A 26824-nucleotide genomic window follows, 5' to 3' on the forward strand; every position below is an offset into this window, starting at 1 on the left:
CCTTTAGGGATGTTCTCTCCTCATTTCCTTTTGCAGAAGAGGAGGGAGGCCCAGGGCTCGCTGTGACTGTCCCACAGTCGCACAGCCAGCTCTTAGCAGAGTCACACGAGCTACTTTTTTCCCCCTCCTGACTACTACACTGTTTTCGCGATTTTTATATTTGTTTATTCTCTTTTAGAACTCCACATTGTTTAAGATATTAAAATACTTCCTCATGAATTCCCTACCTCTACTCCCTAATTATCTTTTGTCCTCAGCTAAACAGTGTCGCAGGCAGGGTCGTCCAAGAAGCAGGCCCAGGTGGGATTTGGTGTTCAAAGAGAAAAGTCGAGTGGCACTCAGGCCCATGGAGAAGGCCTGGAGCTAGGGTGGCCCTTTGGACCTGCTCCAAGCCAGGCCAAGATGGCCGCCCCCAGAAGGGCACCATGACCTTGGGCAAGGCTGAAGGATCCCCAGATGGACTGCGAGCTGAAGCCTGTTGACCAATAGACAGCACTTCAGGCAGCCAGGATAGCATGTCCACTCCCGAAGAGAACATTATCACTCTCTCAGCAACCAACTCTTACCGCCCTAGACACTTGTCATGATTCCTGTCCCTGAGGAGCTTATGGTCTAGAGACAGTTAGTAAATGTGATAATGCGAAGCATAAACTCATACACATAACGATAAACATACCCACAGAGGAGGGGGCGGCCGACTCAGGATAGAGAGGACCAAGGGGCCCCCAAGAGCAGAGTGTTTGCTGAGCGGCCTCCACCTTCCTTGGCAAGAGGCATCTATCTGCTCCTGTTTACACTGTCAAGTCTTCATTTCCTTCCTTCCTTTCAATGTCTCTCTTTTCCCTAATATCTTTCTTAAGAATATAACCTTAATTTCATTTCTCACTCATTTCAGGCATTTTCTTTATTACTTCTAATGCCGAGGGGAGGGAGGGGTGAGGGATGGGGAGGCGGCATTTTTCTCTGCCTAAAAAGCTAGTCCCTCAGCCTGTTTTAAGTTAAGCTTTAAAAACTAATTGTGCGGCATTTTTGTACATTCACTGTGATTGCACACCTGGCAGACAGCATTTTCAAGCGATCTATAGACTTAATGGGTAGAGGTTTCAAATATGTACATAATTAAATTTCTGATCTTAATAAAAGACTTTATAGACTAGATGCTAAGTGGAAATAAAACTCTGAACAAGGAGGGGCATGGGGAATGGAGTCAGTTAACAAGTATTTACTCATCAGAAAGATTCTTAACAGGTTAGACTGCCAGCTCTGAAAGGTTACAGTGCAAATTTTACAAAGAAAATTGGGACTCACAATTCCGTGGCCCAACAAAGAAAAACAAATAAAAGAAAAGCAAGCTGCCACATTCAGACTTGAGAATGGGAAGAAAGCAACGCACAGAAGTGCATTTGAAAACACTTGGCACGTTGGGAGCCTCCCCAGAGGGCCTGGCTGCTTGCCATTCGCTGGTGGGGCTGGCCTCAGACACACAGCGGAAGATCTTGGATAAGCCTGGCATGCCAAGCCGCTGCCTCGTTTCCCAGGGGGCCTTCCCACACACGATGAGTGCGAGTGAGGGCAAACCTCAAACCCACAGAACACTGTGCTGGAACGCTGTCAAGCCACACACTTGGACTACACATCAGCTGCAGCCTTGGGCAACTGACAGATGGAAAGCGGCTCAAAGCCTTTGCTGTTGGTGCCAAGAAAAGCCTGTGCAGTCAGGAACCAACCTGGGTCCTGCACCTAGAGGGCCAGTGTTGAGGGGTAGGGGGCAGCGGGGTGAAATGAGGTCTGTTAATAAGATCTAATAATCACACACTCTCCCTTGAAAGTAGAGTCAAGCTCAATGCACAGTTGGTGGCCTGTAAGAAAGTATATATTATTTACTGTAATCTGGGCGAGTGGAGGTGAAATGGTGTTTGGGTCGCTCAGCCCCAAGTGGAGGGTGGGTCAAGGCCCTGAGACACTAGACTTCTGTTAGACACCAAGGCAACTTCTGAGCGGTTTGACCTTTGCGTTTGGAATCCCTTTGTTTCAAAGAGGACTTAGAGCTGCAAGGTGTGGCAGGCCTCGTAAAAGCCGGGAATTATGTGCCCTCTGGAGAGAAGGAAGCAGAGGATTATGCACGAGTTAAGACTTTGGCTTCTGTCCCTATTGCCCTCTGAGCCCTGAGAAAGTCATACTGCAATTGAGAAGGCCACTCCGTGACATCTAAAACCAAAGCCAAGCCTCAACCAGGAGCACCAGGTGTGGTTAGAATAACAGAGAACGTAAAAACCGAGCCATGAAGACAAATACCCATCTGGCACCAAAGACTGAAATGTCTGCATGTAAGTGACTCAACTTAAAAAATGATTTTAAAAAAATCATGCAAATTATTCCTGAACATGGCTTCAGTGCAGGTTGCATTTATTAGATGTAATTTTGTTTTTAAATTTAACCATTATTTGGCAACATTGTTAATGTCTCTGGTACGATGCTCCATGAGGGTAAAAAGTGAATAAATTTAAGATCAAAAGAGCTTATGTTGTAGGGAATCCTGGAAAATCATTGTGATCAGAGTGGTCATAATTAATCTTTGGGTGAAAAGCCAATTATTTCCTTCAAAGAGGCACTTTCATACAGATCACATTTGTTCTTAGGACACCTCTGAGTATGACCAGTCTCCCCAGTTTATAGACGGGTCATTGTTTCTGCCTGCGCGAAGTTATGATGACAGGGACCAGCGAGCCTCCCCACTGGCTCCTCCGCCACTACAACTTATACATTTTCCCAAAGTTGCATCACACGAGAGGGAGAATGGGTCACCGCCAGGGCGCCTGGTAATAGGATCGAATGGGCCTTTTTATTTTTGCCATTACAAATCGAGCATGTTCTTTGTAAAAGAAAAACACGTATTTTAATGTTTGCAAAAATTCTTAGACAAGTAATAATAACAGCTAATATTGGATATTGAACATGTGCCAAGGTAATTAAAGCTTGGAAGGCTTAAGCAGGTTAAACTCTATTATCTGGGTTAAACAGATAATAGAGTAGGTAATACCAGAAATTAAGGTCTTGTAGTTTCAAAGCCCAGGCTTTTTTTTTTTTTTTTAACTTTGTCCTTCTCCTTTAAAGATGATCTCTCTTTCCAAATGCTACCTCCAAGTTCAAAAAAAAATCTACTTTTTATTCGCATCATACCTCGTCTTCTCTCTTAAACTTTGTAAGGACAGTCTCATAATGTTAATCCTTTTAGAATCCAGCACAGTCTCAAAAATAGGTAATGGTAAGTTTCAATTAGTGACTGGCTGAATGAATAAATAAAATGATAAATGGATGGATGCATAGATGGATTTATCAGCACCTCTTATCCTAACTAATACAACAACGTTAGTGAAAAACCCTAAGGATGAAACATGCAGTTGTAGAGCACAATTTTGCTTTCTATTTGCGCGAGTGCAATATCTGCAAGATTTTCATTAGTTATTTTTGAATTTCTTTAATTGATTTTACAGTAAGTGTGGAAGTTAAAATTTATTTATGCCTCTCTACTTCTTGAAACATAATTAAAGAGAGTTTAGAAGAAATTTAAATTGTACGTTTAACCACTTTAAAACAACACATTTAAAATGTCAAAATTTTAACTGAAATTGTAACTGTTGTTATATAATAAAAACCAAATTTTTCATATATTGTATTAGAAAGTGCCATGTTAAAATGAATTCTCAAGATAATAAGTTGCTATTCAATACTCAAAAAACCTGGCACCTTCTGCTCTGCTATTCATTAAATTGTACTTCAGAATATACAATACACTTTGAGAATTTTAATTGGCTTGTAGAGCAGTATTAAGATTTTTCTCCTGAAATCTGTTGAGTAGATTTTATTAGGCCTTCCTCCAACCCTTACTAGGGAGAAAATACAGATCATTCCATGGGAACTGATGGCAACAACAGAAAACAAGTTGACCTTTTAGACAGCAAAGGACTAGGAGCAGGTGGCAACACGTGATTCCTTGGAGCCTAAGGAATGACAGACAATAGGTTTAAGCAGGGAAAGTGAACCCTGTGGTCCTTGAGATAGTTGTCACATACATGGCATCACTGATACTGAAGACACATGAGGGTGCTGAGATAAGAAAGCCAGACGCTGATCGTATGACCTCATTTATATGTGGAATCTAAGGAAAAAAAAAAAAAAAAAAGCTCATAGATACAGAGAACAGATTGATAGATGCCGGAGGTGGGGTGGGAGGCGGGTGGGCAAAATGGGTGAAGGGGGTCAAAAGGTACAACTTCTAGTTATAAGATAAATAAATCCTGGGGACAGAATGTGCAGCATTGGTGACTGTAGTTAACACTGTGTTGTATAACCGAAAGTTGCTAAGACAGATCTTAAAAGTTCTTATCACGAGAAAAAGAATTTTAACTCTGTATGGTGATGGGTGTTAACGAGACTAATTGTGGTGACCATTTCACAATAAATACAAAGATCGAATCATTGTGTTGTACACTTGAAACTAATATAATGTTCTATGTCAGTTGTATAACAATGAAAAAATAAAATAAATAAAAAAGAATGTGGGCACTGGATGATGACCTGGGCTCTTGCAAGGGCCCCTGCCATCTGACATGTGTGCATCCCATCTAAGCACGACCACCCATTTGGTTGAGCATGATTGTTATTATACTCTGTGAACTGAGGCTCACAGAGGTTAAAGACCACGGCCAACATCTTGCCAGGGAGTGGCAGATGTGAAAGTCGAAACTTCGCCTGCCATCTCCAAAGCTACACTGTCCCTCAAAGATTTATTCCACAAAGCTCCACTATACCCAGCTGCGCCCTACCGCGACGTGTCTGCTACACAGGTCCACTCTGCTACTGAGACATGTGTGCTCACTCGGTTTTCTTAGGTTGTCCAGATAGTGTGCTGGGACAGGAATGGAGGGAAGGCAAAAGATTTAGGGTGAAAACCTATCCCAGACTACACACTGCATGCTCGCTCTGCCATTTTTGTGCTTGTTCTTTAATACCCGAGTACAGCAATTCCGGTCGAGGAACCATGAATCCTGAAACATTAATGGATGATATATCTAGATCTCATATGACAACAGAGTGTGTAAGAGAAATTGCTCCTGATGTTTTGCAAAATTATAGAAAAAAATGTTTACATTATGAAAGGACATACACATAAATGCTATTTGTCTCATAAATTATACTAAATTATTTCTTCATCCAAGATTAACTGTAAAATACTATTTATGTTTTATGTAAAGCTTCGTGTCAGTTCAGGTGAAGTTTTGCTATTAAATGAGTTTGCCACAAGTTTATCAACAAACTTTTCAGAGATTTTTTTTTTTTTTTTACAATCACAGATGAGGGGGTTTTAGACTGATATTTTCTTGAAAAACCCTATTTCATACGTATCATTAAATATTGGATTTCATTAGAAAATGTCCATGTTGAGGAGGAAAAAATTTTCTTCGACTACTCTTCAGTTCTTTGACTGGTCTGACAATTAAATTAACATAAGACAACATGGGGAAAAAAATTTAATTTCATATGTACAAGGGCTCCGTAAGAGTATGAGGTTCCCAAAGACAATCAGGCCATTGAGGCTTACATGTCTCAGGAGAAGGGAGTAAAAGTCTGGGAATTCAAAGGGGAAGAAAGCAATTCACGTGGATACAGAAAGGTAAATGTTTGGTAGACAAATGTCCGCCATGCCACGCAGAGACAAAGGACACAGAGAAGACTTGAGTCTCCAGGCCCTGCCTATTTTCCCCAGCCCACCACACCTACCTCATGCTCTTAATAGTTAGTTATCTGTAATAAGACCCCTCTTCCCGGAATAGGCCCTCTATCTAAACTCTTTTAGGCAACTGAGGGGCAAGTGAAAGGAAAAGCTTTCTAGTTTGTTTCTTAAAAATAATCAGCTAAGATAATCGTCATGCCAAAGAGACGTATTTGGGGGTGGCAAAATCCTGCTTCCCTACATCCACATCTCACACTGCATCTTAGAATGAGTCAACATACATTCGTTCATCTGTTTGCTTGCTCTGAATTCAACACATGTGACAACCTACAGAAAATAAGCCGGTTAGTTCTTCTGAAGCAATATTTGTGACTTAAGGCTGGTAAAATCATGAAGCTAGAGAAGTGTTTCTTCCACAGCTCTTTCTCTGTATCTTTTCTCCATTTTGAGGCTGATTTCCCCTGGGTGCTGCCCCGGGGTTTCCCGGCTCAGTGGTGGCTTAGCTCTTGCCCAGTTCTCAAGGCTCATGTTTCATACGCCCCCTTCATGGTCCTATTCTCCGCCTGTGGAGAAGAAAATTCACATCGTCTGGTCTGAGCCTTTGCAATCCCCCAGTTATTCTACAAACACCAATTAAGGGCTCATAGGAAGCAAGATGGGTAACTTTCCTCCATTTTAGAGAAAACAAAACAAGGTTAAAAAAAATACCAAAACAACTTGCCACACACACGCTGGCAGATAGCAGATAGCTTCGATCTGAACCCTGCTCCCTGCCACCCCCCACCCAAGCCCCCAAGTTTCTCACACAGTCTCTAAATGGCTAATTCTTCTGATAACCTTATTTGTGCTAAAAGGCACATGACTCCTTCAGTGCTCCTCAAATCATACTGTATGGATGCCTCCCACCGGCCAGCATCCATGCTCCATCTGCTTACCAGGGAGTCGCTGAGCCCAGTTAAAAATATGGAGTCCACAGGTGAGGAGCTGGCAGATGCATAAAAGGAAAAGAGACTTTAAAATGTTAGGTGAGGCTTTTTCTAGCTTTTAGTGCCTACTGAGAGGTTTTAAAGCATCTCAGCCAAACAAGGCAATGGCAAGTTCTGAAGAGGGAAAGAAATAGAAATATCATGGAGAAAAGAATTGTCCTTCCTGAGGAGCGGGTGCCCAAGCAGACTTTTTCTGACGAGTCGTTCCTTCACAGCCCAAATCACAGAGCCACCACGCAGCAGCTCCTGCAGCGATGAGGAAGCTGCCCGCTAAGCCCTGGAACCGGGGAGGCTGAGAGATGCCGGTCAGAGCACACTCTGAGAGGGAGCCGTAAGGACCAGCCATCTGCGTGAGGCCAGTGCTGGCCAGGCGTCTGCTGATGGGTGCCCTGGTGCCTGGACAGTGCAGCCAAGGTCAGCACTGGCAGGTCAGATGATGGGACCTTGTGGTCCAAGGGGAACCCTCACAGGCTGACCTCGTGGCTCCGCAGGCAGCGGAACAAACTTCCCCAGAGCTGTGGGTTATACCCTAGGGTCAGGCTCACTACTAACTCTGGTGAACCCATGGTAAGAACCACATGCTTCTGCTGGGACAGAAGCAGAGTTGGCCACCCCAAAATATGCTTTGTGGGATATTGATTATTTTAAGCTACTTTTAAGAAATGACTCAGGGGAAAAACAACAACAACAACAAAACCTTTGATGTGCTCCCTAACTGCCTAAAAGAATTTAGATAGAGGACTTGTTCCAGGAAGGGAGCTATTATCAGAGGTAACAATAATTTCATAGGAACCTAGCTAGGCTCCTTGGATCAAAGTCCTTTCTGTGTCCCACTGTTAAAGATGGCCCAGCAAATATTAATTTAGTTTACTCCCATCTGCATGTGAATTGCCTTCTTGCTCCTTGAAGTTCCAAATTCCAACCCCCTTCTCCTTAGCTCAAAGTGGCATATAAGCCTCGACTGCCCGATTTGTTCTGGGGCCCCTACATTCTTGTAGTACCCCTGTATGTACATACGTAGAAGAAAAACTAATTTTTCCTCCTTCCAAATGAGGAAATAGCATTAACAACAAAAGTCTTCCCCCAACTCAGAAAACCTCTCTGCAAAAGAAGTAGAGACAAAAAAAATCGTTTTTGCCAGTGAACAGGCATTAAACCAGAATGTGATGCACATCACGGGCAGTCCCGAGAGATGGCAAAAACAGAAAGAAATCTCACCCCTTATACAGCCAGATAGACAGGAACCATTACATCCATGTTCTCAAGATAAACAATAACTAGTCCTCAAGTAGGAGAACTTGACGGCACCATTTGTCACACATGGTTCATCCTTGACTCACATGGTAGCTTATTAGCTTTAGCCAGAAAACAAACTTCTCATATCTTTATGACAGGAGGCAGTTTTGCAACTTGCAGTAAGGAGCCCACCCTCCCACAGAAGCTGGGAGATTGGGGTGATATTTTCCTTGATGTTTACATTTCAAAGAGATGGCTCCCAGGTCCTTGAGAAAGGCATTCATGGGTCATCAAGCTGACAAAAGTCTTATCTCATTTTCAAAAGGATTTATATACATTTCAAAGAGAGAAGAAACTACTTACAATTACAAGTGTTCTGAAGTAAAAGGTCTGAGAAGTAGGAGGGAAAGGAATCTCAACAGGGAGAATGAAACCTTTATTTTTTATTTTTCTTTGTCCTTACGCACCCCGCCCCTGCGCATTCTGGTTTTGCAGGTTGTCGGATTCTGAGGCCTTGATGTACGATTTTAAAGCTTTGTAGGAGATGCTGCTCATCAGTTCAGAACAGTGTATGAGAGTAACAGCCAGTCATGAGCATCACAATCACCTGAGGAGACTGATTAAAATGCACATTCCCAGGATCTGAGCAGAGCCACAGAATCCGATTCTCTGGAGCTGGCACCAAAACACAAAAAACTCAACACCATGAACCATGCCTTTTTCACCTATACCCTTTCACTTATTAAGATACTGTAGAAATTATCAACTGTGGGCTAATAAAGAAAACTCAGAGTTAACAGGCACTCTCATTCAAAGCAAATTACTAAATCGTGTCATTAATGTCGGCCAGAGGATTCCCTTCCATCCTTCCTCGCTTCCTTTCCTCCTTTTTTCCTGCCTCACCCACTTCCTCCTTCCCTCTCATTCTTCCTAACTCTTCAATTCCGGCTTCAAAGAACTGAGACATGGGAAGACTATTTCTGCCCTATTAAAAGACAGTTCAGACATATTGGTTCTCTGTAACAGACAGTCTGGTTGCTTCTCCCACATCTCCTCCCTCTCCGTTTGGCAAGTTTCCTGACTTTCAAATGCATGTCCTCTGTCTCGAATCAAATATGCTTCCAGGGAAGCAGATTACCCCCACTTGTGAGGTTGGGACACTTAGATTAGGACTAATCAAACCCACAGACCCCTGCTGAAGTTATGGGTTCATAAACAGAAAAGCGGTACAATACATGTGAATGCGGCCTTAATGTCAATTAGGCAGGTATGAGGCACAGGAGTGAAGGCCCAGCTCTGTAACCACAGAAACCTTACTTGAAGACCTTCCTTAAGGACCTCCCAGAAACACCACCCCCTTTAGGGTTATCGATTCACCCGAATCCTAGGGCACAAAGGTCATAAAAGCTGCCGGCTAAACCATCAACAAATGCTTGCTCAGAAAGTACTACCCCACCCTGTCCATAACCTCAGCCTTATTATACCATCATTATAATATCATGCTTATGCATGGAAGTTTGTGAATCTAATTATAACAGACTGAATCCTGAGTAAGCACATGTGCAGTAGGCAAAGTGTTATATAGCAGCCAACTGTCAGTCAAGGGGACTTCACATGCAGATCATCTAGGACCTCCCATCGCGGCCCAAATATAAACAGACCTTCCCATTTCTGCGCTGTTACGGCTCTCTTCGCTGAAAACCCACTCCTCCCTTGGAGCCTACTCTGTCATCTTTTATCTTGTCACCTCCCAAATTCCACAGGGCTACAGCCTTCCTTACTGCAGCCCGTCTCCCTCTAAAATGTACTTTCGATAAATCTTACTTCTTCCGAATCTCACTGACCTGGAATTCTTTGCTGCATTGGCAGGGAAGAACTGAGGACACTCCGCTCCATGCCGCTGGGGTGACCCCGGATTTCACAACACCCCAGCAGTAACAAGTACACTTGTAGAAGTGCCCGCTACCCGCTCCTTGCACTTAACTAGCCCTGGGAATGGCACCCATCTTGTGACCACATGTGGAAGCCTGCTGCAGAAGGAAGCTGATGCCAGAGCAAGCGGAAATGAGAGATGCAAAGAATCAGAGTCTTCCTGACAACTCTTGAGTCACAGAATTAAACCAACGGAAACCTAAGCTTCTGGTAGTAAAGTGAGCCACTCAATTCCCTTTAGTGTTTAAGCTAAACACTAAAGTGGTTTGAGTTTGAGTTTTCTGTTATTTGCAACTAGAAGCATCCTGAAAGATCCACTGCACACTTTACCAGGAGGGAATGCCTGCTTTATAATCGAATTACATTTGAAAAAGCTAGTAGAGTGCTAAAAAGAAAATATTTGCGTTTTAAATACTTTTTGCTGCCACACTTAGTAGCTAAGTACTTACCATGCTAAGAACTGCTATTTGCCGCAGGTTGTTTTTGCAAGAAATGTGGCAAGCTGTGTAAGTCAGTTTATTCCGTAATTTTTGGGGAAGGCTCCAGTATGCTGTAATTGCTATTCTATAGAAGGCAATTAGTATGGGGTTAATACCAAATGGATAAGAAAGATAACATTTGGCAAATAAAACATACAGTAAAACAGTGTATATAATAGCACAGTAGTTTTATTGATGGCAGAAGAAAAAATTCTTTCACTTGTAAAAGGTATTTGCTTTATTTAACTCAGTATTTTTCCCATTCTTTGTGGGAAAATTTATTTGAATTTTTTCCCCCTAAAATCTGCTTTTTCGTTCTTCAAATAATAATAACCACCATGGCTGCATCTTATTCTGAAGGAAAAGTAGAAGGTCTATGAACGTTCTGAACAGGATGTTTCAGTCACTGGCTCCTTTCTTCACAAAGACTCTATTTAAAAAAGAGAGGAAGAGAGTGAAATTGGACCTTCAAATTTACTTTTTCATATTCAAGATACACTTATGCTGAAACTTATCTGTAAATGTATAAATATCTATGCTAGTATAAATATCAATAGATGTCAAGTAGAAGAAATTGAATACCGTTGTCTAATTTATAAACATAATTTCTACATAGCAATAAACCAAAAAGCAAAATCTTTTAAAAATAATTTTCTTTTAAATTCTTAAAACACATCTCCGTCTGCATTAGACCCTTTATTACCAGCATGTCAAGTTCAGGAATTTTGATTAATCATTTTTAAAAGAGGATGACGTAAAAAAGATGCAATCTGCCAATGAACCACTTCTGCCCCCATCCTACTCACCTCCAATGTCTCCTCCGAAGACTTCTGAACTAGTTTAGTCCACACGGGGCATTTATTTTAGTCTGTCACCTCCCCTGCCTCCTCCCCACCTTTATCAGGTAGCCCTCTAGTTGAAACGCTTTGAGTGGTGACAATCGAAAATGCTGAGAGAGATGGTAAGAAGCCTTATTTGCTCCGGTTTGAGCCTCACACATGAAAGAAGGCTCGGGCTGCATACAAATAGCTCATACACTTCCGAAGTAAAGAGTCTCCTGCTTAGAAGATAAAGAGCTTTGGCTACTCTCGTCCTCACACGACATCCACCTGCCAGCATCACATGGCTCCGTGACAGCCATCGTTACAGCGAGCGTTTCCCTGACCTTGATTTGAAAGATGTTGCAAAGGGATCCTGGACTGGACTGGATTATCAAAAGATTTTTTTTTTTTTTTTCACATTTAAAAAGGTATCTTTTACCAGCTAAAAAATGGTGTTAAAACCTTAGGAAATAAAGTTGTGGTATTTATGTAGTAGTCTATGCTTAGCTGTAGGTTTCAAGGTTTCTGGTTAATATGTGAAACTGTAAAGATGATTCTTTCCTCAAAAGACAAGAAACGAGAAATGAAGTTTCAAGTGAGTCGACACCTATCACACCGCTTCACACGCTGGGCCGCAACCTCCACGGTGCCGCCCTGTCTCACGCACGCGTCCCGCATGGGTCCCTCTCACAGCAGGACGAGAACTCCCAACCGCCCTTCACCTTGACCACCGCGACAGTGTCTTAGACTCTGTCCCTGGTGGCGCTGCAAAGCCACCCCACATCTAACGGCGATACTGTCTTACTACGTGCAGTTTTACCATCTCTCTCTCGTTTAGAAGTTCATGACAGCACCAAACACATCAAACTCTCAATGTGTCCCAGGCCATGCTCTCCTGCTACCACCAATAAATATTTTTAAGGCCCACTGTTCTGGTTTACATCCTCTACCATAGCCACTGGAAGCCGCTTGCCATGGACTTCACCTCTTCCCCTCTGTAAGCCTTTCTGAGCCTTCAGATCGTCTCCGGAGGACTCTATTTTACCATGCCAATGAAGTTTACGATTCGCTTCTAAGGCCGGACCCTGCTGTTGCTGGTATCTAGTTCCTATAACTGCAATCACGTCAGAAACCTCTTCGAGTACACATAGTTTTGGTCAGTTTCACTGATTAAAGAACGATGTATAATTTCTCTGTCTACATCTGCTCATATTTCCAAGTTGTCCGTAACAATTATGATGAGTCCAGGAACTAGAAGTTTGGAGTTTCGAGTCCTGTCTTCTTTCAAGACTTCGATCTGATTCGTCATCACTTTTTCTCAGACATGCGCCTATTTACCCACAATGCTCCCTGAAACCCCATCTCTTGCCTAGCCCTGACTCCCACGCATCTCCCGCTTTTGTTAATCACTGATGTTGTCCTTCACACCAGGCCAAGGTAGAATCCAATCCCTCTCCACCTTTGGGGAAGTGTATATGTGTGTGTGGCAGGGGGCGGCGGGGGGGAGTAAGGAGGTATAGGGACCTTTGACCTTATTTTAAATCTTGTTTTAAGCAATTTAAAAGACCTCAGAAAGCTAACAGGAAATTCTTGGTTTTCATTCACCTTACAAGAAATTTAATCATAAGGACACTGAGCTTACTTTAAAAATGTTTTGCTTTTCTACTTAAGTGTTTAAAAGTGTTTTATATCTGTTTACTTAATGGCCTTGTATTAAGCACACAGAAAAGCCAACGATAAGAGGGAAAAGGTGCTACACTGGCTTGCTCAGGGAAATCAGAAGTCGAGTAGCATCAGGCTTCTGCCCCAGGCAGACTTCTACATAAAGAGCTAAGAGCTAGGAAACACTTCTACACTTAGAGATAACAGAACTAATTTTTAACCAATGAAGGAGCTTTGGGGAAGCTGAATAAAATACAAGACTGTGAGACAGTGCTGTCCAGCAGAAATATAATGCGAGACACATACGTGATGTTTTATTTCCTCATAGTCACATTAAAAAAGTAAAAATAAATAGGTAAATTCTAAAAACATATTTAACTCAATCTATCTAAAATATTATCATTTCAATATGATCAATAGTAAGATATTTTACTTTTTTTTTTAACTGAGTCTTTGAAAATCTGGTTTGCATTTTTCATTTACAGCGCACGTCAATTCAAGCTAGGTACATTTCTAGTGCTAATCAGCTACAGATGGTTTAAAAAAAATTGAGAGTCACTTAGCTGAGGAAAAAAGAATGTGGATAATAGCCTTAGCAGAATGAATAGCTGAAATGAGGAGTTTAGAACAATGTCTTTAAAAGTACTAACGACTTTGCTATTGAGAAGAAGAGACTGAGAAAAAAGATATGGTGAAAACTGAAATTATCTTTAGGGCAATATATAACAAAAGTTGTAATACAAAAACTCTAATTATTAAAAAAATATTCAAAAGCCCCTGGCATAATGAAAAGATAGAAATGTTACCAAACATGGCAAAAGTATTTCCTTACAAAAAAATATTAAGAAATAGTTTTTGTTCATCAAAATGAGGTGCTTAGATTGATTCCATAATTTCCTTGCTATTTTGTTATTATTTCTCTTCCTTCCCATTGAAGATAATTTTCAGGTAGCAACTCTCTAAAACGCTAAGATGAAAGTTTCTGGATTGATAGCTCGGGCCCCAAAATTACATCTCAATAAGCAATCACATTGTCTTCATCCAATTCCTGAAGACATACTATGAAACATTTCCTCTTTCTTAAAAAGAATTGAAGTTAATTAAAAAATAAGGAATATACTCAATTATTCAGGTGAGTCCTTTGCTTGCTTTCATCTTCTTCCTACTTTCGAATTTATAATCATTTTACTGTCTGCCATCGCCTCCAACAGAAAAGAATAGGTATAGAGAAAAAGGGGGATTAAGGATAGCATTTGTGGAGAAAGGTTTGGTGGAAAGTAGTTTGTAACTATGGTTTAATCTTTAATACTTCATAAGTGACGGTTTTAAAACATCAGTTTTTTCTAGTACATTATTATAAAACATTAATGATTGGACTCGTTGAACATGAATAGCATCTTTATATGGAAACCACCTGACAATGTCAACTTTACCTTCTCGCGTCAGTTCCGAGCCCGGGGAGGCTGGTAAAACTGCTGGGTGGGCCGGGTGGATCTCCTGGGCTGGCCATCGCCTCCTCTCCGGAACTCAAGAGTTTGGTCATAGGTGCCTTCTTCCTCCTATTTGCAAAGAGTAGTGATTTAGCATGTTCAAAATAGCTCTGACTTACCTAAGTTAAATGTATTTGATGGTCCCCATTTTCATATACCCTATTAAGCTACCCTATAATTCACATCTGTCAACTTCTATAACACAGGGAGGCAAGGGAAAAAAATAAAAACAAACCTCTCTTGGTCCTAGATAACAAAAGAATAAAATTTATAGTGGTAATATTAGAATCAAATTTAATTCTAGGAAAAGAAACTATTTCCATGTAATAGCATGATGATCTTGTCAAATGACGCAATGCGGTGAAAACACAAAAAACTAAGCATTATAATAAAAATTTTCTTGAATATGCGGGCTTCTAAGTATTTCTAGGTATTTATTATGGAATGGGGTTTTGGTAAGATATGAAAAAGAGGTTGAGGAGCAAGAGAACGTTCACCAACTGTCTGTCCTCATCTGACGAAATCTCTAAAGTCGTTAAGGACCTTATATCTCGAGACAGGAAAAAAATAGTGGATTGGAACAAGGAGGGAAATACAATTTACATACAAAGAAAGCTTCATGCAAGACAGAGCGATCACCACAGTAAGGCACAAACTATTTTCTTCTCATTTTCTTTCTTACTGAGGTGGTAGATCGGCTAGCTCAAGGAATAGCATGGGAAAATTAGGATAAGCAGATTAAATAGCAGAAAGAATACAGTTAATTATAACATTTGAAAAGGACTTAGAAGCAACAGAAATGTAGCCAAAAGCCACACTGGTTTCTTACTGAGTGCTGCCACCCTGTTATTTTAGTGTTTTTAAATTAATGCAGCTATGAAATATGTTCCCTTTTAGAGACAGGAAAAAAAAAAAATCCTGGCTCAGTTTTGTTTATGCAAAGAAACAGCATCTATTTCAAAAGCAGAGTTTAAATTCCAACTGAATTATCGGAGCACAATAATTTGCATGATTTTGGAAATTTATCCTATCTTCCTCTTCACTTTATCTTTGAATCTTCTTTTCCAAAAGATTTTCCTTTGACATAGGAAGTTATATAAAAGACGAGTTCTCCTTTCAATTTCACAGACCCAACTATTACAGTTTTACCTGATGGAAGCAGAAAGATGCTAAGATAGTTTGATCAAATCCTATTATTTAGAAATGATATGTAATACTTGGCATGAACATAACTCTTATTAGGCATCCTCCACAGCAGTCTCAAGAAAGAACCATTATTTCCATTTGATATAAAGTACACTGAAGCCCAGGAAAGCTTTGTGACTGGGCCCTAGCACTTCTAAGGCAAACCTGAGTTTTTATTCAAAGACTGATGCTGAAATCTTTAAGTCTCAGTCTGCATATAAAAGAAATAAACCGATAGCCAAAAATTCATGATCATCCCTAAAGGGCCTTCATCACCTAAATGAGAGAATGGAGAAGTGTGACAATATATCTGGCATAACTCAATAACTATATTTTAGCGACAGACTTCCAAATTAGCTCTCTTTTCATTAACAATTAATCTCAAAATGGTTAGAAGTGTCAGATATTATGTCCGTAATTTAGTAAAGCAATTAAAATGCAGGAAGAAAAATTAAAAAGTGTTCAGGAAAGAATTAGTTTTTATTATTCTGATCACTGTTTTGAGTGATTATCAAATATTATAGCTAAATTTGAAAATGAGCTATTTAATTTTATGAAATATATAACATTTGAAGCTTTGCATATTAACTGAGAAGAATGAAAATATATTTGCTACTGTAGGAGATGAAGTTATTATTTCAGGAATTAGAATTGAATGTTATTTTTCTCCACACCCAACTGCAGAACTGGCTAGACAACATACAGACATCAATGCTCAATTAATAAAATACACTGTTAGAGGTAGGACACTACATTTGCTGACTGAGCGAGCTGCGTTTATATAATAAATATGGCATTGCTACTTGAAAAGCTGTCTCCTCTGTGTTTATAAGATTCATAGTCTATACTAGCCAGAGCCAATTAAATGGTTTTACAGAGATGACCGACCATGATTTTTTTCACGTTATTTGATGTCTTTTTTATACAAAGTAGAAGCAAAAAATAAAAACGATTCTGACAGCTTGGTTTTCAGTTATTGTCAAAGGCACAATCTTGCTTTTTTAACTTTTAAATACTCCTCCTGCAGAGTAGTTGAGGGCAAACCTGGTTACCCACAAAAACCACTTCCTAGAGTCTATAGCTAGTAATTTCCAGCAGGAGAACCTCTTTCCATTCATATAACACACAGTTCAATTTAAAGGTTTCTTTGGTGTCATCTTTGAGTGAAATTGATACCTGTTCTTTAGCCTATCTTCCTCCTCTAGGTTTCATTACCCTGTAACAAGATTTAAAACTTAAAACAAAAAACAACAACAACAAAAAAACTAATTTCTTAGTTTATGAACATACTTTTAAAAAATCTAACTCTGTGTTTGAGCTGAGACAGTCCTGAAAGGCCCTCTGGAGTCTGAGCCCTAGATGTGACAGACAAGGACTCTCTAAACTCGGAGAAGTGAAATGATTTTCCCAAGTCACAGAGCTCGTTAGAGGAAAAGTTCAGACCAGAACCACTCGGTTTCTGACTTTGGTGCAAGGTTCTTTAAAAGACTTGTGATAAATTTTATAAAATGGAAATGATTAATGTCACTTCACGTCAGCTTGTGAGATTTTACTGGGACTCAGATTTTTGCTCACCTGAGCCACGCAATCAGATAAAACCTGGTTTTAAAACACTAAATAACTAATATTCAAAATGTGCCCTCTTTTCATGCTAACATTTACTAGTTTATTGCTCCTTTTAATGAAAAGATACAAAAATGCAATAATCAATGTGACAACAAGCACAAATGAAGTGATTTTTTAAAAAAAATCACAGCACCAACAGAAAAAGGAGATGCACAACTTCATCTATAAAACATGTCTGACAGGACACAACTATCTTTCCTGTACCTCACTCTGAGTCTTTCTTTAGTGCATGCTGCATCTGGAGTGAGAACACAAACGCATATTCCCTCACTTATAAATGAGCCGTGTTAGAAAAGCTCATTGTAAGTCAGTCACCTGGATCCTGGAACATACTTCAATAGGAGTATGAAGCATTTAAACAGAGACCATGGTCCCTATTCCACAAACAGTAAGGGGAAGTGCAGCTAAGCCACAGACCGTACTCTAAGGAAGCTGCTGGATCAGTGATGCTCAGCTGGAAATGATTTTGCCTCCCCAGGGGGCACTAGCCAATATCTGGAGACATTTTTCATCTAATGGGTAGAAGTCACAAGCGTTGCTAAACATTAACTATCCAGTCCTAATACTGAATGCTGACAGCAGGGTTGTTTGTTTGTTTGTTTGTTTTTACATTTCTTCTTTTGCCTCTACCTCTGAGGTCTAAAGGCTAACCCAATTCTCTATAGAACTTTTTTTGGGGGGGAGGGGGGCTCTATTTGCTGACAATATTGTTTTTCTCTGCTCTATCTACATACTCATATTTACTTAACTTACTGAATTGCCTTATTTTATATTACCATTCCTTCAGCATTTTCCCACAGCTATAACTTTATGAGACAACAAGAGATTATTTGGTTGATAGAAATGGGGAGTGGGGATGGCAGGCCTCTTCATGAAAAATCTTAGAAAAACATATTAATCATCTGTCCTTGAATAGCTATATTGTGTGTAATTTCTTTTAGTCAGCTCCTTCTCACAGAATTTGAATAGCAGTCACAAAAACAAGGCAGCATATAAAATGTATACCATCTACCTTCAACAATAATTGTTAAAATTTAGGATATTTTAAACAATGAAATACTAAAGAGTAGATATCTATTTCAGTGATTTGCATAGAAACCACTTACTCTATATCCAGTTCAATTTCCAGGCCATTTTCTGCCTGCCTGATTAGCTTGTGCAGTCAGTTTATAGAAATATGAACTAATTTTAATATAAAACCCAAGCAATTATTTAAAAAACAAACCTGCTTTCCCAGAACATCAAGTAAGAAAGGCAAAACTATGGGGACAGTAAAAGCATCAGTGGTTGCCATAGGTTAGGGGGGAACAGAGAGAGGAAAAGGAAAAAACAGAGGACTTGTAGGGCAGTGAAACTATTTTGTATGATACTGTTATGGCATTACATTTTTTCCAGACCCACAGAACACATGCCACCGACAGTGAATCCTGTGACCTATGGACTCTGGGCAACAGTGACGTGTCAGTGAAGGTCCATCAGTTTTAACGAACGTGCTACCCAGGTGGGGGATGCTGGTAACAGGGGAGGTGGGAGGAGGACAAAGGGTATATGGAAAATCTGTCCCTTCCTCTCAGTTTTCCTGTGAGTCTAAAACTGCTCTAAAAAAGGTCTGTTATAAAACGGACTGTAAAACAGGCCTGTGGAATACTTTGTGCCTTGTATAATGCTGATGATATGGCAGATCCTTTATATTTTATGAAGTATTTTTTGACCTGCGTTATTAAAATGACATGTCTTGATCCATTTAGATTCTCCCTGTAGTTATCAGTACTATCGTAATTTCATAATCAGAATATGAGAATTAAATTTCTTTCATCCTTGGGCTGCCATGAGGATTAATTACTGTATGAAAACCACTTTGAAGATTATTGGGCTTTCTGAACTGGCTCTAGGTTGTGTTTAATTTTGATTATACCTTGGATATTCGTAACATTTCTTCTTGGTCCTCACTGGAAGACTTTTACATTTGATTTTACTTGTCAGTTCAAATAATGAAAGAAAGTTATCTCTGTCCCATTCAAAATCAAAACCAAAAAATCATGTAATAGACTCTAAAAGTAGAACTTAAAATATTTTTAAATGATCTTAGATCTTAGATAACATACTAACGTTCTACTATGTTAGAGTAACTGAAAATTGAAAGTAAAAGCTAAATCAGCCCTTATTTTCGTGAAGATTATGGATAACATTTGCACCCACAGGAGTCATATTTTATGATCAACACTAAACCTTAGTTTACCAATTATCCTTGTTTAAGACATATGTTCTAATTCAATATTTACAGCTCTACCACAAAATAAACTAGGCCTGTCGTAGCTCGGAACCGCAGATTATAAACGAAGAAGTTTCTGTAAAGGGCAGTCGGTCCAAATAAGAAGCTGTTATTTGCTCACGTCATTATGTCATCGCTTGAGCGAGACAAGGGTCTTCTGAGGCACTGTCCTGTCTGCCCTTCGCTATGCTTCTGAGTATTGAGGGTGAGGAAAAGAAATACTATACATTTCAGAACTGCAAGGGGAATTAGAGATAATCTAACTGAGATTTACACTTAAAAAAAAAAAAAAAAAAAACCCCGTAATTATGATCATTTATTTTTTTGAATTCTAATATAAAATAGATGGGCTCAGGTTAAAGTGAGTGTTTTTACAGTGTATGTGAGTGGTATCCCTTTGCTACTTTCTTCCTTCGTCCCTCCGAGCTTTGTTAACCCCTGAGCCACAAAAATTAAAAACCCGATCTAGTTCAACCTCTGCTGTACACTGCGAACCAGCTGGGCTGAATGACTCGATTACTCTAAGCAAGTGAGCTAGTGGGAGAACGGGAACCGGAACGCAGGCCTCTCAGTCCAGGTTCACACCCCTTTGGCCTTTGCGGTCAATTATGTAGAAAATCTACACCCTTGTTTTGGCTTCTATAAATTAAATGCCTCATTTGATAATAAAAACTCACCTTTTATACCTAAATGGGAAAGAAATTCAGGCTTTATTAAGATATGAGAAAGTTATATATAACCAAAAAAAGTAAATTTTATGATAATAGACTAATTTATCTGAAAGCGAGGAAAATAAGATACATTTTAGAATAAAATATAATGGGGATCTTATAGTCTCCCTTCCTCTCAGAGCAGCCTAAGATCATCTCTTTAATATGTACTATGTCTAGTAATATTTTATTTAAACCAAATATTTATGGCAGCAAAGAAAAACAATAACACTGAGTGGAAAAAAAAAAAAAAAACAACCACGATTAAAATCTAATTACTAAACAACTGTTCCGAAATGCATGACTGACATGCTGCACTCCTCCTGTCATGCAGAATTTCAAGACCACTGACACATTTCACTGTAGTTCTCATCTTCTCTCTTTAGAAAAAAGTATGTTTTCTAAATCTATTAAAAAATGGAAATTGTTGATGATTCTACAAGATACCAGGAAATCATCTGAATTCCCAGCTCAAGGGGTTTTAGTCTATACCCTGCTGTCTAAAGCACAACCTGAATAAGACAACTAAACTTTAACATGAAAAAAAAAAAAAAACAACTGGATATTTAAGGGACAGTAAAAGCAAACACGGAACTATTCATCACTGTCCTTCCTCTAACATCACTGAGGTCATCTCCCCTTTAATACAAAGTAAACAAGCTATTTTTGGCAGCTTAGATACTCAAGAAAATTTAACTGAACTTCAAAAGGTGGCATCCATATTTTAACAAGGAGAATGGAGTATAGGAGACTAGCAAACACATCACACTTATCAAATTTCAAATGTTAAAGGACAGATACTTTTTCATTCAAAGACCATACCTAAGTTTATTTACAACTTAGAGACAAAAAAAAAAAAAAAAAAAAAAGGAATGGATGTTAATTCCACTGAGCTTGGCATTTTGCATTTTATCTTAATCCTTACAACACTGCTTTGAATTACTTAATCTCACCATTCTACAGATGAAGACACTAGAGCTCAGAGTAACTCCCCCAAGTTATATACGTGACCATCCTTCAGTAAGACCTCTGGGCTGTTGGCTCCGAAGTCCTTCCCATTGCATCACATATGTCATATGCATTTACATTTCTTGCTTGAGACGGTTTTGCTAAATCTTTTCTAATAACTAGCTTAAGATCAATTTTAAATAAATAGATGGATTCTGTCCTGAGGATAGTATAAACATCATTTAATTGTCATTATCTTTCTTGAAATTCCATAATGAAGTCTAAAGAATGAATAAATGATTTGTAAAAATGTGTACCTCTTTAAAACTCATTTCCTGTTTTAGCTAAAGTTTAAATAGGTTCTCAAAGCTCATGCAGAAGTCAGAGTAGGGAACAGATTCCTGCCCCAAAAGATCCTAATCTACTCAAAGATTTCCTTGAGAGGTACTTTATCATGGCATTGGTACTTAAAACGGTCTCTCAAGTCAGACCTCAGTCTGAGTTTAGACTCCACCACTTCCTAGGCATATTACTCAACCTCTCTCTGTCTGCCTTCTCACATAAAAAACTGTAATAAACTCAGGTTTACAAGGAAGAGTGTACAAGGTAAAATGTAAAGTTTAACAAACAAGCCACTTATGTTGTCCATTGTTCTGAACTAAGTAACCTGTTAAAAATAAAAATATACATGCCACTTCAATTAAACGATCTAGACTCACAGATTCTGCTAAAAATCATGAAGTTTGCTGTGAGAGTATCCCTCGAACTAGTTTGGGCAGATAAGGAAAGTGGAAAAGCCATTGAAGAAAACAAAAGAACCAATGCAAGAAGATTCTTGTCACCTGCTTTCCTTTCATGTCTTCAGGAAAAAAACTATACACAAAAACGAATCATTTCACGTTATAAATAATTCTATTACTACCATTATTTTTGTTTCTTTTGGGAAGAGAAGCCTTTCTTTGATTATTAAAAAAAAGGGCAAATAGAAAAAAAAAGAGGAAGAAAATTAGCAAAGAAGCATTACTGAAAATGATCAATCAAAAGTTACAGACCCTATCTGCATAAAATATGAATATTTTAAGAGAAAGCTAAAAATATGTTAAAATGATTAATCTTTTTGAACATCCTGCCTTTAGACCATGCCCTTGAAATTTTAGTAAATGCTGTAAAGAGAAACCAATTAGAAACACCATTTAAAAAGCATAGCAATGATGATTAATAATGGAAAATGCCTATCTATGCTTGTTGATATGTTTCAGATCAATGCCTATAAATTTTCTTCGCAAAAGCAACTGCTTTCCCCAATATGCTAATTAAGCAAATACGTTTCAGGATATTTTATAGTTAAGACGCATGAGCAGTAATCACAAGTGGTTCATCATTTTACTCTCTCATAAGTTATATCTCTCTTACATCTTAAATTGGGAGGCTAATATAATTTAAAATGGTTTAATTAATTCTTTCTCTGAAAGTAATAATCACTATATCAGTCAGCCCAATGTATTTTATATAACTGACCATCTGAGACAAATAGTTATGGTAGGAGACAGTGACCTGAAACACAGATTTAAGAAACAAAATTAGGAAAAAAAAAATTTCCATGTCAAATGGATAAAAATACAGGCCAGATCTTTGCCACCAAAAAGCACTAAGGGTTGGAGTGGGGAGGGGAGACACGACTTGACATGCTTTATGTAACTATAAGAAAAAAATTGCAATACCTAACAATACGGAAATAAAATCATTTGCTTATGTTTCACCCTCTTAATGAAACACAGGGACAGGAAAAGAATAAAAAATTTAAATCTTAAAGCAGATAATGGCCCAATTATCTGATGTAACAAACATCACTTTCACAATTACGCCCCATTCATACCCAACAACACATACTGACAATGTCTGCATAATGAACTAAACTTATTTCTCTTTAGTGAAACATAAAGATAACGGATGTTTACAAACCCTTATCAGTTATTAGGCTAGTTAATAAAGCCACAGTTTTAGAAACTCCAGGTACTCTAGGAGTGGAAATCTGATCTCTGTAGTACAAAATTCATCCGCCACATCACAGACAGACCGTGTGGTTCTGCCGCCTTCACCCAGCCACTGGTGAAAGGCGCACAGCCTTCCTCAGGCAGCCAGCCTCACGGCTCTGTGAACCTCCACTAGAAAGCAGAAATCGGCCTGCATTTCTGGAACCTCTGCCTACATTTTCTAGTTGAGTCTGTTTCCTTTGCCATATGAAAGACTTAAAATTATTTGAAAACAAATATTATCACACTTTTCCGCAGTTTTCTATTTTCCAGACTTAAAAGACTCAGTTCCCAGAATTGTTTGTCAAATAACATTATTTTCGGAATCCTCCATTATCTTGATCATCTTTTCTTTTGTATATTTTAATATTTACCTTTCTATATAACCTAGTATTTGGAATAATATTTCAAGTATGGTCTGCTTGGAACATACTACTACTATTTCTCATGATGAACAAAAACTCTATACAGCTATCTCACCTTGCTTTAACGTTTCCAGCGGCTGCTCTGTCACTGCATGCTCATACTGTGCCTGTCACGACGCAAAATCCCTACGACCTACTCCAAGGGCTAGTATTTCATCCTACGTAGGAAGAGAATTATTTTCTCAACCTAAATAAAAAGGTTTAAATTTAATCGCAGTTGAAGTACATGGGTTATTGAAAGATATTATCTTGGCACAGTATTCTCATTGGTGTACTCTGAATAAGATGTTAAGTCAGTTTTCTGCCAAGTTATTTTGGTGATTTGTTAGCCTTTTTTTTTTTTTTTTTTTACAGTGGAAATTAGAAAGAGTATTCTCTAAAAAAATAATATCTAGATGGATGGCTAAAATGTAGCTTAATCTTGAAAACAGATTCCAATGAAATTTAGGTGAAAAGAGAGTCTCAATATAAGATTAAACTCTTTTAGTAACAGAACAGTAGGTTAAAGAATAGCTTGGTTTTTCCTACCTTATGTAAAATACTTTCTAGCCTCTTAAAAAATATTAGCAGACACTACCCACACACATCTTCACTTCTCTATTTAAAATCTTCAAAATTAGTGAGAACTAATTTTGAATGAACTAAATGGTTGAAAGACACTTTATCAAAACAGTATATCACATATTCAGTACAAACGTACTGCTAGGCTGAACATTTTATACATACATACATATATATATATAATTTCATTAACTCCCCCACAAAATCCTCCAGTAGGCTGGTATCATTTGTTTTCATTTACAGATAAAGTGTCAGGTCATGCCACTATGAAGTCAGTGAGTCTGAAACCTGAATTTCAGCTCTGCAAATTACTGGCTCATTGATTTTAGGTAAGTTACTTAACGGCTCTGAACCTGTGTTTGTAGTTTTCTTTGTGAGCAAAATGAGAATACCAATGATTATTTCATAGGGTTCCTAAAGATTAAATCAGTTAATGTAGGTCAATAGTCATACATGGTGCCTGGTGTATGTGTTCCAATAATGAGCAGGCTTTGAACAGGAGGAAACTCCGATCTTCATATTCTCAATCATTTATTTTCCTTTATCTCGATAAGTCAATAGCAGTATCTTATAATTTTGCTGTTATCAAATATAAAATTACTCTTGGTATGCTTAGATTTATGGATTTTTATGTTCAGTATGTGAGGAGATAGCTTTTTATTTTATTTTATTTTTTAAATCATTCCCTTTCCAAGCTTAGTCTGAGATCTTCTCAATCATTTTTTGACAGTTAGATGGTTGAAGAAAGAAAAAGGTATCACAAAGATATTTTCTAAGAATAATAAAGAAGGCAAACCAATTTCCATTAACTTAGGTAAAGCAAAATTAGACAGGATATATCACTTGATATAATTAAGGCTATTAAACATATTACATTTTGCTGTAATAATAGTATTTCTAGGTTTATCTACTTCAAGAACCATCTTTTGATGACTAAACCACCTGAAATACTGAGATGTTCAATACAAGCTGGGGGAATTGATAACATACTTTTTGGAGAGTAATTTGCTCATCATCTTACACAAAGAAAGAACATAATAAATGTTTGTTCCTATTAAACATGTGTTATGTTCTTCCTGTTCAATAACAAGGCTATTTTGCCCCCACTGAGCCACGGCTGAAACGATGACAGGAGGAACAAATCAGGAAGGCACGCAGTCTCTGCATTACAGGGGTGAAAGATTTTCTTGGGTTTTTAAAATACTTGGTATGTATCTTTCTGAAAAGTATTAAGGTAAAACAATCGAGTTTTTAAAAAATTCTAAATTCATCCATGAGACTTAAAGTGTACTCCTTTATGCAACTTAAAATGCCTCTTCCTCCTCTCCCTCCATCCCCCACACACAATGTAAGCTTATTAAAATAAGTACGGCGAATAGATCCTCCAGACTAGAAGGAAGGGATGGCAGACTATCAGCAGTGACGTCTACATTGCACAGAAATGTGGAAATCTGAGAATTACCAATTAAAGATTCATGAGACATCGGTAAGACTAAAAAATTTTATGGCACTCTTAAGAGTTTATAAACTCGTTCAGAGGGCAAAATGCATGATACACAGTCAGATTTCACTTTCTTCATCTACTGATAAGGGCATGATGGTCTTTTAAAAGCTTAACTGAAACGAGAAGGAAACGCCTGTCCGCAGTTGAACACTAATTTACGTAGGACCCGGTTTTGACAAGAATCCTGTCAACGTCAGGCAGCAGGTACAGTGACAGCAGGACGGGCTGAAAAGCTTGGTGGCAGAGCTGGGACGGAAGTCGCCAATTTATGAAGGCTGTTACAAACCATGGGATTTTAAAAGTGTGAAGGAAAATGATTTTTCATGAAGAAAATGAGGGAAATTGTTATAACTTTGCAGGCAATACTTTTAGTTTAAAGGGACACGTTTCCTTCACGAGAAAAAACGAGTTTACTTTAAAATTTTAGCAGGGAAAATAAAAGGAAAATAAATTAATTTGAAGGAAAAGATGGTGCAAAAAAGCAGTTTCGGTTTCCTTCCAAGAGGGATAATTTGGGATGGAGTCTCAAACTTCCTGATATGGACGTTCCGATCAGTTGTGGCTGCGGGAATCCAGAGTCAACACACATGACTTGGAGGAAGTGAACAAGGGAGGCTGCTGCTTCCAAAGCCTCCTCATAGGAAAAGTGAAAAACTGGAGCCAGTAGTAATTATGCGCCAGGCGTGTCACTCATTCAATGACCGAACGAAATGCTTATGGAGCAGCTACTATGTTCCTTACGACAGCCCTAAGAGATCACATATTTTTATTGCTAATTTTTAGAGAAGAAAACAAAACTGAGACTTAAAAAGATTATATATCTTGCCCAGCTTCTGTTGGACTCTAAAGTCCACGCTATTTCCACACACCCAAATGGATGGAGAGGCTAAAAGAGAGGATTACACTGATTGTGTTAAAATTTTTATATACATAAATCAAAGTCAAGTGCTTTCCATCTCACTTACGTTTTAAATACATTATGAAAATAAAACAAACTGATATCATTTAGATGCTATAGTTCTTACTGAAAAACAGAAATTATCCACAATGCTCTCTACTCTGAGCACCATGTACTAGTTGGTTGAGAGAATAACTAGCCTGAAATGACTGCACTATCATTAGGCACCTACTCTATGTTAAATAAATTCATGTTGAACAAAGAAAGAGCTTAGGGTAATGTCAGGTACAAAGTTAAGTGTATGATAAAGTGAAGTATTATT

At 38.6% G+C, this 26824-nt stretch overlaps 1 protein-coding gene across 5 annotated transcripts in view; it reads right to left on the reverse strand.

Annotated features, from left to right (window-relative positions):
- Positions 1-10536: 10536 nt before the first annotated feature.
- The window catches only part of TDRD3 (tudor domain containing 3), a 147347-nt gene continuing 131059 nt past the window's right edge, over positions 10537-26824 (reverse strand). For all 5 annotated transcript variants that reach the window (XM_023525124.1, XM_011381013.2, XM_023525133.1 and 2 more), the window contains 2 exons: positions 14284-14409; positions 10537-10797 (listed from right to left, as the gene is read on the reverse strand). In XM_023525124.1, coding sequence (XP_023380892.1) covers positions 14293-14409 — 117 coding nt within the window. In that variant the 3' untranslated portion in view covers positions 10537-10797; positions 14284-14292. The remainder of the gene's footprint in view (positions 10798-14283; positions 14410-26824) is intronic.

Source organism: Pteropus vampyrus, unplaced genomic scaffold, assembly GCF_000151845.1.
Source record: "Pteropus vampyrus isolate Shadow unplaced genomic scaffold, Pvam_2.0 Scaffold13, whole genome shotgun sequence".
NCBI lineage: Eukaryota > Metazoa > Chordata > Mammalia > Chiroptera > Pteropodidae > Pteropus > Pteropus vampyrus.